This window comes from Corvus moneduloides, chromosome 20, assembly GCF_009650955.1.
Source record: "Corvus moneduloides isolate bCorMon1 chromosome 20, bCorMon1.pri, whole genome shotgun sequence".
Lineage (NCBI taxonomy): Eukaryota > Metazoa > Chordata > Aves > Passeriformes > Corvidae > Corvus > Corvus moneduloides.
Window position 1 is genome coordinate 2,205,841 of NC_045495.1, and position 16,223 is coordinate 2,222,063.

The 16,223-nt window shown below is 42.4% G+C and overlaps 1 protein-coding gene across 10 annotated transcripts in view; it reads left to right on the plus strand.

Annotated features, from left to right (window-relative positions):
* The window catches only part of BCAS3 (BCAS3 microtubule associated cell migration factor), a 300,310-nt gene that overhangs the window by 195,364 nt on the left and 88,723 nt on the right, over nucleotides 1-16,223 (plus strand). The window contains exon 24 of one of the 10 annotated variants that reach the window (XM_032129579.1): nucleotides 5,861-6,933. The exons of the other annotated variants lie outside the window; for them this stretch is intronic. Coding sequence (XP_031985470.1) covers nucleotides 5,861-5,886 — 26 coding nt within the window. The 3' untranslated portion in view covers nucleotides 5,887-6,933. Of the gene's footprint in view, nucleotides 1-5,860; nucleotides 6,934-16,223 lie in introns of those variants that run through there. 10 annotated transcript variants of the gene reach the window in all.

Consider the following 16,223-nt stretch of genomic DNA (forward strand, 5'->3'; position numbering starts at 1 on the left):
AGTGTCTGCTTCCATCCCAAATCTGAGCCATATGTCCTTGTGGGGTAAAAACCAGAGTTTTCTATAAACCAGCCTTCAAACACACAGTGCCAAGCCCAAAGTCTCTAGCTGTGCCTTGCTCTCTGAACTCCAGTCGATAAAAAGTTCCTCAGCAGAATCCAAATTAGCACCAGGAAGTCATGACCTGTAATGTGGGAGTTGGAAAATATCCATTTATTCTGCAGGGTGCACTGGGAAATCACGTGTTCCTGTGCAGGAACTTCAGAAGAGTGGTGAGCTTGATCCTGTTATCCCAGTGTTTTCCCAGTCCTCTTTTTTTTTTAATGTTATTATTCCTTTGCTTCATTCTGGGCTGACAGAAACAATTCAAAAGTATTCCTCAGCATGCTGGATCTGTGCAGATCCAGGGTGCCCCTGACAGGAGTTTGCTCTGAGACCCCCAGCACAGTCCCTTCCTATTAAGAAGTGGAGGGATATTCTGACCCCTAAACCCAGCACTGCTGAGCAGGTGGCAGTCTAATTCTTTGCTTGATTTGCAGCAAGCTCTGGCTTTTGGCTCTCTGCAGTGGGTATTTATTGCATAAAAAGGGGAAAGCATCTGAGACTGGTGGAAGTCAAGTCTAAGGGTTTCCCTGCCTGCCACAGCCATCCTGAGGAAGCACCTAAGGAGTTAAAGCATCTCTGCTTACCCTGCATTCAGCTGAGGTGCACACGATCTCCATCATGGTTGCTTTATAAATAACCATCCCGATCCTTCCTGAATTGTTTTTGCCACTTTACAGTGGGTGTATAGCTTTTAAAACTGGAAAACCAAAAGCTGGCTGTGTTCATTTTCTCACGAAATTGTAGCCAGAGCAGTGAATTCATAGCTAAGCTCTTACTCAGTGGCTACTGTATTTATAAATAACTTCACCTTGGCCCTGTTTCTCCAGCCATTACTCACTGCGAGTAGCACTTACGAGCAGAGTAGCAGAGAAGTAGATGATTCTGCTGTCATTACTCACAGTTTTAGTACCCTGGCACATCAGGAGGTCTATTTTCAAGCAAGGTGTCGCTTTCCTCTAGAAGTGGCAAGTTTTCCTACCTGGTAAGAATATACTTGCAAAAATTATCCCAAGGAATTAGTACTGAAGATCAATCAAAAATCAAAGCAGAGGAAAGTAGGGAGAAACTGTAGCCTGGGATATTTGGAAGGGTGTATGCATAAAAGTGGTGCTGTGGTTTTTCCTTGGGCACTGTCAGGAATGTGGAGCTGAGAAGCAGCTCGGGAGCACTGATGGGAGAGGCATCACCTCATCCCTCTTGCCTTCCCCTCACCATCACTCTGCTTTGCTGTCAAAGTGTAAATTAACTTAAAGGTTCAAAGCTTTTGGGAAAGATTCCAGAGGTCATCTTTTCTGGGTGGTTTATTGGCTGGCCTGTGTTTACCCACATCTCTAGTGTTTACCAGCTGAGGGAGTTTATGAAATTTTGATGCAGGAATTAGTTTGTTGCTCATCTTGTACCTTCTTGCTCATATTATTGACAGTACCACTGAACTGCTTGAGGCAGATAGTATCTCAGTGATCACTGTGCTATTTCAGCTCTCCACTGCTGACAACATCAGAAGTGTTTTAACAGGGTTTTAATGGGCAGGCTCTGTAGCTCCTTGGAGGGTTGCAAATAGCTGCTGTGAAAAAGCTTTTCTGCCGCTCTGAGCTGACGTGCCCTCCTTTCCTTTCCTTTCCTTTCCTTTCCTTTCCCTTCCCTTCCCTTCCCTTCCCTTCCCTTCCCTTCCCTTCCCTTCCCTTCCCTTCCCTTCCCTTCCCTTCCCTTCCCTTCCCTTCCCTTCCCTTCCCTTCCCTTCCCTTCCCTTCCCTTCCCTTCCCTTCCCTTCCCTTCCCTTCCCTTCCCTTCCCTTCCCTTCCCTTCCCTTCCCTTCCTTTCCCTTCCCTTCCCTTCCCTTCCCTTCCCTTCCCTTCCCCATCCAGCTGCTGCCCATCTCTGTGGCTGCAGCACTGTTGACAAGTCCTCCTGATTTGGGCCAGGCACCGTGCAAGTCCCTGCATCTTTCAGGGGAGCTGTGAAGAGGAGCAACACGGCTGTGAAACCGCTGGGAAGAGCAGGGAACCCAAACTGCGTCCACAAATCCCCTCCTCTGCAGCTCCTCCAAACACGATCAGACATTTACACCAGTGCACAACATGGAGCTTTCCCCTCCTGTTTTGCTGCTCACAACATGCTTTCCATGATACCCCAGAGCAAGACTTAACGGTTTTGAAGCAAACAACCTTTATTTTTCAGCAGAAAACAGAATAGGATGGAATAAATCCCCCCTTTCTCAAGACAAAGCGTTGATTTGATGGCAGCAGTTTCTAGCTGAGTGGTTGCCTTGCTCTGCTTGTTACCAGAAATGAGGCTTGGAGAACAGCTTTCTTTGGACTATGGAAAAGCTTTCTCCTCCCTATTTTGCTTAATATAACTATAATGTGCCCTTTATCACACTTCAACTTGAGTAATCCCGGTTTGGAAATAGTGCAGAAATACCCATGGGAAAAAGCACGAGAAACGTACATTATAACAAACACACAGGCCAAGCTCAAAAGATCCACTGACATGTAAATTTAATTAAAAAATTATAGGTTTTCAATGAGGGCTTGTGTCTTCAATTTACCAGTTTCCGTGACTTCTTCAGCAAAAGTGTTTCTTTTTTGCATTCTTGGTGGAAAACACGCTGAGGGCTATTACAGTCTCCAAGAAAAGTCTCTATTCTGTGTCACAGGGAAAAAATAAAATTACCCAAAATATGTACACTTGAAATAAGTTAGACAAATATCCACTTTCCTGTTTCTGTTTTATTTCTATCCTCTAACAAAAGTTAAACTTTCCAGTAACCAGCAGTGCATGAAAAAGCATGTCCTAACTATGTGAATAAGTTTCCTTTTGATTGCATGTGCAAATTTTAGGGTATTTTGGTTCTTTCCATGAAAGTTGTGTGAGATTGAATAAAACAGTGGTGAGTGGGTGAGCAGAAGAAGAGCTGATGGCCAAAGGTAGAGGCTCATGATATAAAATATCACTATTCAAAGAGGATTCTGTCTTAAATAAGGGAATCCCGAAGTGTTATTATTGAAAATTATTAATTTCTTCACCAACTGCATGTTTAAGGGAAGAAATCCCAGCAAGGGAACCCCACCTTACTTGGTGTGATGTCCCAGGACCAAGGGGTGTCCAAAATCGAGAGATTCTCCTCAGTGTCCTCAGTCTCAAATCCTGAGGGAAAGTAAAACGTGAATCTCTTGTGTGCTAAAACTTAAAAGCAAAATCCAAAGGTCTTTGGAACTCAGCAGGATTAAATGCTTTTCTTAACTCTATTCTTCCATCCACTCTTCTTTCAGCAAAGCCCTGTGCAGGCTGAACCTCTCAAATATCAGGGTGTATAAAAGCTACTTCTGCTTAATACCCATTATTTCAGTTTTTAATGCACTAAAGGCAGTGGCTTTTGTGGTGCTTTCTTAAGTCCAAAGCAGCTGCTCAAAGGACCAAATCTTTAGGTTAAGAGAGAGGGAAAAAACCCTTTTCTCTGGAATTTCAGCCCCCCAGTAACTAAATGGAGGAGCTGTTCAGAGCAGAGCTCTGACTTTCACGCTTTCTGCCTCCAAGCTTGTGGGTTCTGCTGCAAGTTGCAGCGCTGAGAACCACTGTGGGTTTGTTTCTCTAACTTAATAAATAAAAACAATTCATCAGTAGCTGATGCCTTTCAGAGTGGTTTTTCCCTGAGTCAGCTTACTGGGGAAGAGGTTCATTATAAATTACAATTAACAAAACAAAAAGAAATAGGCAGAATAAAGCTTCTGATGTGGTGGGCTTCTCGTAGCAGAGTTTATTTGAGGAAACTTGTAGCCAAAATGCTGCATTCTTGTTTATATACATTGTTCCATGTCTAAAATTTAAAAAAAGAGTTTAAATGAGCAAGAGCAGAAGGGACTAAGGGAAGGAAAAGGAGCTGGTGCTGCTTTAGACTTATTTTTATGCAGATTGTTTGTCACCTGTGCTGGTTCAGTGGCTGCTTTGAAGTTAGTCTGGCATTAGTGTTGTGCCTTAGGCAAGGTTGTTTGCTGCCTCTCTGTCCGTGTTACTTCACTTGCTTTTATGTTCACTTCTATCTCATAGATTTGCTCTGCCAATCTGGATATAATTGTATGAAACTTGGCTTTTCCTTTTATCCTGCAACTTTTGCTCACACCAGCCATCCTTTACTCTGCAGAAAGACACTTGGTGAATAAAAGGCATTGGATTGGCCTGGTCATTCCTGAATTTCCCATAAACAAAAATGGAATGCTTTTAATCTTGTTTCTTAACACATTCTAAGCATGATCAAACCCAATTAGAAGTCAGAGGGTCAGAGACACATTAATTCAAAAGGGGGAGTCAGATGTAATTATGCCTCTTATGGTTGGACTCCATGATCCTGGAGGTCCTTTCCAACCTGGATGATCCCGTGGCTCATCTGGATGTGTGAAGTGATTCCAGTAGGTGTGTGAGGATCTGCCTATCCAATAGGTTTGGGCTGTGCAGGGTCAATGCAGAGATTTAAGGGATGAATTCCTCACTGCAGCTGTTTCTTGAACATCATGGAACAAAAACCAGCCTGCAATTGCACAGGTTATGTCACTACTTGAATCCTCCCTGTCTCCTTCCCTTTATTCCCAAATATGTTTTTATCCCACGTTTCTGGGGACAGGCAAGGTGCTGCATAGCCAAAGAGCACTTCCTTACTTCAGGGCTGAAGAGTTTCCTTAAAAACAGACCCTGTGTGTAACGCCAGGTTCAATCACACAAAATAATTGCTAAAATTTCCTCATGTTGCATGTGCTTCTTCAGCACGTGGAGCAAATGTAAACTGCAGGGCCTTAATTTAAAAAAAAAAAGGCAAACAAAATGTCTCTTGTGCTTCCCTGAGATTCCCAGGTCCAGGGCACAGCACCCATCACCCCGGGTGCCCAGGCCAAGGCCACAGTGACAGACTGAGACTCTGGGTCATGGTTTGTAACATCCATTTGTATTTATGGCCTGATTCTGGATGGTATTAAATGTATAAAATATGTATGTTTAAGTGATGTATTTGAATCTCCCAGTCACTCCACTGTTAATGTGCTTTTAAGTGTTTTCATGATGTGCTTAGGTAGGAACAAATTGAGCTTGTAGGGAAGTTTAGGGAAGATAAAATTTAGGATGCCTCGAGCTTCTTCAGATGGATTTAGCAGCAGGAGGGGGCAGGGCTGGAGTGGGGCTTTCCTTATGAGTTATTTTGTCTCCAGCGTGGGCCAGTCAGGTATAAAATAGAGATGTCAGTGAGCAGCTGATCAGTGCTGGCTTTGGCAGAGCTGAGGGTGTCCCTGCTTGTGGCTCTGGCCATCCCAAACCTCTGCCATGGCTCTGTGTTCTCCAGTGCCAGAGATGAGGCGACTCATCCTGCAAATATTTCCAGTCACATGCTGCAGAGCGTTTTAGGCAAATTTTGTTTAAGCAGCTGTCGGATGAGAACTATCAAAGCTCGGTTTTGTTCCTGGAGCTCTCAGAATATTCCTCATGGGTTCCCGGGGCTGAAAGCAGTCATGTGTGGCAAAGCCACACTGCCAGGCTCTTGTGCTCTGGAATTTAGAGGGAAATGAGGATCCTCTCCCTCTCATTTACTTCCAGTGCTGCCTCTTCCTTTATTTCCGTGCGCTGAGGTCTCGCAGTCACGGAACTGGGCAGCTCCTTTCTAAAATGCAATATTTACCCTCTGCCACTTCTGAGCCCGCATCCTCAGTGACAGAATTGATTGGTGCTGCTGCACTTTTAATGTTCCCTTTTATGTTCATGTTTGTTCCAACAGAGTGGCCACTAGCACAGACGACTTGAACTTGTATCACCCGCAAACTGACAACGCTGGAGCCACCAGTTTGTCATTATCCCTCCTAGTGTATCTGATTTAATTTTGCAACACTGGATTAATTCTTAAAATTGCAGTGCTTTTTGCTCGTTAATGGTCAGTAAATGATTCGGGGTGGGGAGGGGGTTGGTGGGGGAATGGAATTCATCAGTTTTGTAGTCATTTTAATTCTTCTCGTTTTAAGTTGTTCTATAAATATGTCTTTATGGATGTAGTTTTACTAGCTTAAAAACATCTAATTGAAAACAGTTGCTTAAATCTCTTTGGATCAAGGAGGCAGTAATAAGCAAAGAGAGTATCTTATCCCTGCAATCCAGAAACGCTTAGTGACTGGCATACTCAGTGCATGTGTAATCAGCTTCTTGTTTCATCTAAAAACCTTAGCTCTTTTGGTGTGATTTAGTCCTTCCCCAGCAGCATGGTTTTCCTTGTCTGTAAGATTATCAATGAGTGAAACAAAATTTATAAACCAAAAATAGCCTAACAGGCAGAAGTGTTGTGAGAACTGTCTCGTTCATTTGTGCCCTCTCGTCGTGGGGCTGGTGCGTTGTAGCACATCCAGGCCTTGACCTGAGCCTCGTCAATTAACATTTCGTTGTACATTATGTAATGTTATTCTTATGACTTAACATTTGCATCAGGAGGACTGATCTCTGCTGGTTTGTAAGGCCTCCCAGCAGATGAAGCCGTGGCTCTTAGAGGAGATCAGCCTGGGCATTTACCTACTGACGCTGCTTGGGAGTCCCAAACCACTGAGCTCCCAGGGATAAGAGCTCGGATATACCTCTGCTTCCTGAATTCCGTGGGATTGGGTTTGGCAAAGGGGGGTTGTTGCTGTGATTTGGGTTTGGGGCCTTGTCTACTGTTTGTTTAATGTCAGAAATGTGAATCCTTTCTGGCTGGTGAGATGTAATGACTGCAGATCCCCGTGCACGGTGGGGGGATACTTGGATTATGTGAATGCTCTAAATTATGATGTTAATACATTTAAACAAAAATTACTGATGACCACTCTGGCTGCTGGCCTGTTTTTTGAAGGCTCCTACCTGCGTCCCTCTGCTTTGAAATGTGGTCCCATTTTCTGAAGGGATCCTCAGAAAGTGCCCCACCGAACCTCGGAAGTCTGTAAATGATCCGTGGCTCATTTCCAAGCGGGGAAGCCACGGAAAGAAAGCCAGTCTGTGCTGGGGGAGAGGGAAGGAGAAGCCACAAGTTTTTCTTCGTGCAAGTGGGAAGTAAAACAGGTTAAGTTACGTGAGCTCTAGTGATCATTTTTAACATCTGTGTTCATTCATCTGGGTTGGACTGTCCACGTGGTCCACTGTAATGTCTCACTAGGAGTCGTAATTAATGGAAGTGGTAATTCCATAAATTGCAAGCCCACATTTATTAAGATTTCATGTATCTTATTCCTTAAACAGGCAAACTGTGCCATGGACTTTACTCAGAAAGTTGTGTCGTTTTCCTTTTTTATTTATTTTCTTTTGAAATGTCAAATAATTTCACACAAATTCATCAATCTGAAGGATTCAAGAGCTGTGGCAGCACCACAGGACTAAGGAGCACACACTTGGCAGCATCTGATTCTTTGTCCAGGGTTAAAACTCAGAGTTCAACCCCTGAAAATTCTTTTTCCAAGTCTTTGTGATAAGCCAGCAGCACTTCACACAAGGCCTTTGTTGGAAATCACCCGTGGTCTGAGGCTTTAAGAAATGCCTAAGTGTGTTCTGCCCATCTGAAAGCCATCCATTACAAAAAATAATCAGACATCCTTTTTTTTTCTTGTACATTTGTGTCATTCTGCGAATCAGACGCATTTTGTGTGCTAAGGGCAATGTGCTTTGCTTTTGGAATTCCTGAGTTTCACTAAAACCCTGGGGCATAGTTTGTTCAGGAGACCTGAGGTGACCTGTAAATGGGAGCTGCTGTGTCCCTTTGCTGCTTAGCAAGATCATTTTAAAGAGAAAGTGAAATGCAGTGTCCAGATATAATGTGATAACATCATAATCCAAAGAGAAAAGCAGTATTTTTATATTAGGTGACCTCTTGAAAGCACATTCCTCTAAGATGGGCAGCTTCCTCATTTGGAAATGACAAATCTCAGATGGAAAATAAAAAAATTGGTGACTTTCCTGTACCCAAAGAAACTCCTTATGCTGGCAGGACTGGGGCTGAAGAGTTCCTGTGGAGGTTTGGATTCTGTATTGCTGCTTTGGATGCTGAGCTCTCTGCAGGCAGGGAAGGGGTAGGAGAAAGGAATATCTGGTTTGGTTAGGATAATGTGCTGTCCTGTTTGGGAACCAGCCTTACCATTCTTCTGGACTTAAAGCCTTCATTTTCCCCCGAAATCCCAGTGACTGACTGTCTATAAACACAGTGATAGTCTGAAAAATAATGAGGAGGGACCTGCTCCCTGTGCTCATTTCCCATGGAAAGCAGGAAACGTTGTGTTTGAGCTCCTGAGCTGCTGTCTGCAGTTTAATTCACCTTAAAATTAATTAAGAATCTTTATTGCCGTTGTCTTGAAGTTGGATTAGTTTCTAAACTCTAAACATTTGAGCTTCCCTCAAGGGAAGGGTGAATCTCTGTCTCCCTGTGGATGGGGTGTGGTGAGGACCCCCTGCATCCCAAAGTCGTGTCCATCCAGGGCAGCACGTCCCGTTCTGAGGTGCAAGATGAAGTTCTTGTACCAGTTGGGAATTTGGTGGAATTTGCTTCCATCTGACAGCGTTTCCAGATGGAAAGGAGCAACTGCTTGTTCCTGTATGGGGCCATTTCCATTCACTTCCACTGGCTTTGGGGTTGGGGAGGGGGATTGGCCACTCTGTTTTCATAGTGTGAAACCAGATGTTATTTCACTGCACTATCTGGAAGCTTTTCCTCATCCCCCAGCCTTGCCATAGGTGCTTGTCTTTTGAACCAAGGCAAATTCCACTGGAAGTGTTAGAAAGTTCAGTTCCATTTCCAGGTTTTTTTAATGATTCCTCCCTTTTCTTGCACGGTGGGTTGGGAACGTGTTAAAGCCGGTGGTAAAGTAATTTATGAAGGGCAGCTGGAGTTCAAAAGGTTCAAATATACAAGTTCAGTTCCAGCATCGTTTGGATCTTCACACCTCAGTGTCCCAACAGAGAAACTGGATACTGAGTTTTTACAGGTTTTACTGTAAAAACTGAGCCCTCCAGAACTTTTAGTAACTAATGGATTTTGCAGGAGTGATTTGACTACCCTGGATGTCCATTAGCTGGTTTGCTTTGATGTCTTTGCTGGAAACCTAAATGGCTTTTACTTGCACTTTTTTTTTACCAGTTCTATGTTTGCAGGAGATGTCTTTTGTATCACAGTAGCCAGTAGGAAAAAAAGTGATGTACTCAAGAATCGTAGGAGCATTTAATCTCAGAATATCCTAACTAGAATTTAAACTGTGTGTTGTCAAGAAAGTTTCCATCTGTAGCTCACCAATCCCAAGCTGACTACATGCAGTTTTAATCTTCTGATTCTTGAATTCATTCTTTCCTGTGTGGCTTTGGTGGTGTTAAAATTTAATCCTCAGAAGCTACATTGTATTGAATCTGTATTTCTCTCCTTTCCCTGCTTGTCCTACTTTGTTACTGGCAATGGGGTTTGAAATATCCTGAAAAATCTGTGTTTTCTAATATGGAGATGATTGATAAAATACCTTTCTACCCCATGAGAAGTTTAAGAAAGCTTGCTCTTGTATTTATGGAGCTGCCAGGTACTTGGCATCATTAATTCCATATAATATACTGTTCCTATTAAAGGTGCACACCTTTGATGGGCAACTCTTAAAAATATCTTGCTGATTTAAAAGACTTTTTCATCATTATGTTCATCATGTGCCACTTACACTGAATTTGTCTATTTCCCATCACCAGTGAGAATTAACTTTGTACAATAATATTGAGAGCAAACTTACTCTGTGTTGCAAAATAATACAGAATAATTTAAAAAAAAAAAAAACTAAAAGAATCTGTGGATATTCAGGTAAATGTGACAATTCTGGAAATTTTACATGTGTTAAGACTGGCTGGCACAAGAGCAGAGGAATAATCAAACCACTTCAATTTGGAGGAGGGGGCCTGGGATGGGCTGGGGGTGTTTCTCCCTGTCAGACAAGTACTTAGGAGGAAGGAGGTGTTGGAGCTGGTGTGGTTCCCCACACAAGGGTTTTATTTTGTGGTGGAAAATCTAATCTTTCCGAGACCATTTCTCTTGGGTCTAAGTCTGAAGTCTGCTTTATATTGGGAGATTGGCATGAAATCCACAGCACTTAAGAGGATAAAGGCCTTTGTCTCCAAAATGTACATTTTTTTTGGAACTGTAAAGGCAGTGGAACAAGAAATGGTTTTAAGTATATAATGCTAAGATTCAACCTTGTAATCCTTTCTCAAGTAAAAATATGTTGTAGATCAATTTTATCGATTCCTATATTTTTTCCAATGTGAACATTCCCTTCAAAAAAAAGGGAGCCTTCCACATTTAACTAATGATTGAAGAATTAAAAGAGTTAATTACAACTCATAAGGACCTACTGTCACTAATCAGAGTGGAATCTTCTGGTTCCTCTGTAGGCACCATTTGATATTGGGGAGAAGCATGGAAGACTTCAAAAATAAATTGAATAAAATACCATTTCTTTTATTGCCTTTTTTATTTGCATGGTCACTTTAAAGGACCCCAAAGCCTGTTTGTACATGAGGACACTGGCCAGCTCCTCAGCTTCAGTAAATTAAATAATATTTTGAGAACTGTTGTGCTGTAAATAACCTGCAATGTTTGGAGCTTTCTCTGCTTCCTTGAAATATTCCAGGAATATAAGACAAGAAATCCTGGGAAGAAAACAGGGCAGGGTGAGGAAGGGAAGAGCTGAGAGAGGAAAAGGTGGGGGGAGATGGCTCTCTCTGGATGTGTCTGTTCAGCTTTCAGTCTGCAGGCAGAGGGGACAGAAGAGACAAAGTCAAGAGAAGGAGAAGGAGTTTGAAAGGAATAAAAGAAAAGACTTAGTCAGTAAGTACATTAGAAATCATATCAGAGAAATAGATGAAAACAAGAGTAGAGCCCTGACTAATGCCAGTTCTTCTGGCACCACTGACTTAAATCAGTTTACACGAGCTCAGGATCGGGGCAGACTGCCTCAGATTAATTTTTTTAATCTGAACTTGCTTGTTTAGTATACTTAAATGCTGTGTTTTCAACTTCACAGATTAATATGCAACAACAATAGAATTGCCACAGGTGCTCACACAGAGAGAAAAGTGTTAAAATAGGTCAGATGTCTGATGAGCTTTGATGTCAAACTGAAAGAGAGTGGGGTTGGATGGGATATTGAGAAGGAATTCTGGCAGAGGTTTCCCAGAGCAGCTGTGGCTGCCCCTGGATCCTTGGAAGTGTCCAAGGCCAGGCTGGACAGAGCTTGGAGCACCCTGGGCTAGTGGAAGGTGTCCCTGCCCATGGCAGGGGGTAGAACTGGATGAGCTTTAAGGTCCTTCCAACCCAAACTGCTCTGGGATTCTGTGTTTCTATCTATTTTTCCAAAAAGCCACACTCGTGGATTCCAAAGAAGAACCACAGCCTGTGAGATTTTACAAGTGAGTTTTACTTCCCAAAATCCCTCACACACACACACAAGTATTTCTTCTGTTTGCACTCAGCTCTGGGGAAGGCAGCACCAGCTTCGTGCTGGCCCTTGTGCTTTGTGCAGCTCAGGTCCTTGACCAACAAATAGAATTAAGAATTTTCTTTTCATAAATGCCTCATTTTGACAGGTGGTTTGTTGGCCACTGTTTTGCTTCCATGCAGATGTCAAATTTAGAGCAAAGCATGGGCAGTGTGGGATGCATTTTTGGTCAGTGAGCAGCAAAGGGCTTTGGCCATCCCTCCTCCAGCACTTTTAAGGCACCTCCTGGAGTCAGGCTGGAGTGCTTTTAAAGTGAGCCAGCATCACTTGGATGTGGGTGAGGTGCAGCAATTTGGGAATTGCTCCCAGCTGGTGGAGAAATGATTTCCAAGCAAGCTGGGTGGCTCTTTAACCACTCTTTGCAGTAGAAATAAGCTAAAATATATAAAAATGGTTGCTCTGACAAATAATCTAACGAGCCACTCAATTTGCTTTATGTATTGACTGTAGTTGCTTGACAGTTATTATTATTTTCTAATGATATTAAGTTATAAATTATTAACAAGTGTTTAATTTCAGTCCAAACAGACCCAACAAAAGGGATTTGTGCAGTTATGAATTGCAGCAAAATACAAAATTGTTGAGCTTTTAGTAAACGCAAACTTGGAGACCCTGGTTATTTCTCCCTCTTTCAACAGCCAGTCATGAAACTTTCTTGCCCTTTTCACCTTTAAACTTCATTTGAACTTGGAAAGAAGACTTGTGAATTGTGGAGGGGGGGGAGGAAAAAAAAAAAAAAAGAGAAGAAAAGAAAAAGGGTGGGGGCTGGGGGGAGAGAAGCTCTGATTCTGTGTTACCGTAACAGTAATTCTGGCAAAATAATCCTCCTCTTGTGCATGAGTGTCTGCTACTGCTGCAGGGTAATCAGCTCACATGACATGCCTGGAGGCTAATGCTGGCCTGGGCTTTCTTTCTTTCTGTCTTTCTTTCCTTTTTTTTTTTTTTTTTTTTAAGTCCATATTTAAACAAAGGCTGATTATCCAAACAAGAATTTGGACTGCATCAGCTGGACCAGTTAAATTATAGTTAGTAAAACTTGGCACCTTCCGAGCTTAGAATGTTACAATTACAGCTGGATCCTCGTTTGGTAGGAGCCATACAAAGTAATAAAAGTGGAGATTTTTATCTTTATAGGACATAGCTTAACTCTTTGAACGCAGAGGACTAAGTGCCAAATATTACAGTTAGTGCTCAGACACACAATTCCGGGCCAGGAAATGGGATAAACAGTTGTATCCACGCTCGTGTATCCATGCCAGCACTCGGGTGGATGCTGTGGCACTTGGAGGGGATGTTCATTATCCTCCAGGATTCCTCTGAGATAAGGAGCAAGAATACCAGCAGCAATTTGTTGTTGAACTCCCTTGTCTTCCTGTTGTCTTTCTGACAGCATTGGTGTGGTTTTATTTGAATTTCTCTTCTTTTTTGTGTTTCCTGTTGCTGTGAAAAAGGTTTGTGTTCCGTGTAGGATCTGGGTGATCCCTGGAATTGCTGTGATTTTCATTCCTCTGGAAAACTGTCTTCAGTACTGGCTTGAAATCCTGGTGGAGCTGCTCCAGGGTGGGCAGGAGGCAGGGGGTGTGAGGCAGAAGTTGGGTTTCATTTTAACAAACTGCTGTTGACCATTCCTGACTTGTTTTCCCTCCTCTCCTACGGAGAGGGCTTGGCTTTGATTAGTCACTTGCAAAGCTGAACTTTGGCTTTCTGGTTGTGTAATAAATAGCTCTGGTTGCCAGTCAGAAAATGAAAGTTCTTCTCCTAAAATTAAACCAAGAGCCCTTATCATTAGCCTAGAACAAATCAATGCCTTTGCATTAATTCCCATGGAGTGGGGCCAGTTGACAGCTTTCCCTGACGCAGCTCTGTGCATTGGTTTCTTTTTTAAGAAATTGTTTGTTGTTTGCATTTTCTGAAAACCTTAATGAGGAATAAGGATTGAAATTCAAGCAATCAAGACTCTCCAGAGTGTTTGCAAGAGCCCACCTGCTAGATAATGTTTACCAGGCTGTACCTGGAGTTTTATCTTTGGTCTTCTTCGTACAGAATAAAAGTTCCCATTCATTAAAGCGTGGAAAAGTTCATTTCCTTTCTCATGGCAGTTCTTCCCTGTCCCAGTGTACTTCTGTCAGTGACAAATAATATGGATAACATGTGATTGCTGCAGCCACAATGCTGTGGGAGCTGGGAGAACAGGGAGCAGGGTCTGTCTGAATGGAAGGACGTGGCTGTTCTTGCCTTGAAAACTGAGAAGTTAAAGATTTTTCATCAAGATAAACATGCAGATCCATAAGGTGCAGCTTGGTCTGGGAGGAATGGTACCAACTGGAAGTAAGAAAGACCTAAGGAAAAATTGCAAGTTAATGTTTACTCTTGAATTACTGTTTTAATGGAGTGGCTTTACAACGTGACCTTCCCAGTGGTGGCTGCTCCAGAAAGGGGGATTTGGGTGCCGTGGGCTCCTGGGAAGGAGCAGGAGCTGTTGGCTTTGGATCCAACACTCAGCATTTTCCATGGCCATGGCTCAAGGAAGAACTTCTCCTTCTGGAACCAGGACATTGGGCAACTTTGATTTCTCAGCACTGGTTGAACACACAAAAATATTTGTAGCCTTCTGAGGATAGCAGGGATGCAAATGGTTTGGGAGTTGTTTAAATAAGATTTCTCAGTGCAGTTGGAGTCTTGGGTGAATGGAACAGCAGCCAGATCTGTTGGTTCTTGTGGGTTTATTGTTGTTTAAAGCTTAATTAAAGTAACTTTTGCTTAAAAAGAAGGAGGAAAACTCAAATTAAATGTCGATATCGTGATAACTCTGTGATGCAGCTTTTTTCTCACAAATTGTTCTTGGAATGGAGGTTTAGATAGATGGTCATAGCCGAAAATAATAATAAGGCAATTCTATTTATGCCACAAGTTAAGAATTCCCATCACCAGCAAATCCTAATTTACTACTTTATCTGATTTCTGATGGGAAAAATCTAATTGCTTTTGTACTGGAAATAAAGTTGATTGAACTCTGAGTTTCTCCAGTGGCTCCAAAGGTTATTTCCCAAGCTGTGCTCTTTTACAAACTGCAATGGTTTTTAATTTACCTGCTTTTTTTCAGCAGATGAACATTCAGTATTATTATATGTAGGGGAAGGGAGACTCTTAATTTTGATCTCTGTTAATGTATTGGTAGGTGGGACATTATTTGACTTCCAGAACTTCACATGAAATCTCCTATTAGAGATGTGATGGCAGAAACTCCCTGGAGATAAAACTGTGTGGTACAGGGAGCAGCTAAATATAATTTTTGTTGGTTTCATATCAAGCTCAGCAGTTTCCTTCTAGAAGGAAACACTTGAGGACTCCTGCTGCCTATAGGAACTGTTCAATCAGTATTAACAGGCAACTTGTCAGGAGCACAAGCCTTGGAAATACTTACTGAGGAGGTCCCTGAGGTTTGAATAGCAAATGTCAGTCATGAAAAAATAGAGATTTATTTGTGGTTTTTAATTTTCTAAAGAATTACAGAATTTCTATTTTGTTTAGGAAGCTAAAAAGTAAAAAACAAAATTGGTTTTGCCTTTTGTTTTCATAGAATCAATTTACTCACATTTATTCCAGATAGTAATTTCTGTTGATTTAATAATTTCAGTTGACCTGAGTAGTACCTGCTGGTGAGAGGAGAACTGATCACAGGCCAGCAGCTTTATCACTCACCACAGTCTGCCTTGACAAACTATTTAACATGATCAGTAAAACCCAGCTTTTCTTGTGAGATATCCAACTCTCTCTGGTTTTGGCAAATCCCAAACTATTTGGAGCCTTGTGCTGCTGCAGGAAATCTTTGCTTTGTAGCAATCCCAGGGAGAAAGGCTCAAAGCGAGGGTGGTGGTATCCCTCAAACTGGGATCAAACCTTCCAAACCTCAAAGATTTATACCAAAAGCTGCACTTGAAAGCTTAGGTGGGTTTTCCTTCTCACAGAACTTGTTTTCCCTCTGGCAAATTCCATCGAGTCCTTTCACGCAGCAGGAATGGATCTGCCCTTGGAAAGGATTGCCATGAGGAATGGTGCTGGATTTTGTAGGCATCAAGCACTGGGAAGCAGCACGTTGCTGAAAATGAGTCAAAACTACCCCAATGGCTTTGGTTGGGTTTGCTTTACATGTGGAGGAATTACTTAATTGGTGGAATTACGTAACTCGAGAAACCAGTTGTTTTTGTAATTATGGTGATGTTTGTGTCTGCCAAGAGACTTCCTATGCAGCAGGTTTAAACTGATCCAATTAGTAACAAAATTGGGGTAATTAACCTATCCGTTAATGAAATGTGTGCACGCACGCTGCCCTCAGTCCCTGGTTTGGGGTTGGGTTCTTTGCATTATCCTACTACAGAAAGCAAATTTAGCTCCATATAATCTGTATTTAAAGCATTTAGAGTCATAGAATAATTTAAATTGGAAAATACCTCTCAGATCATGGAGTCCAAGTGTTCCCCAGCACTGCCAAGGCCACCACTAACCCATGTCCCCAAGTGCCACATCCACACAGCTGTTAAATCCCTCCAGGGATGGCGTCTCCACCACTGCCCTGGGCAGCTGTGACAAGGCTGGACAGCCCTTAGAGTG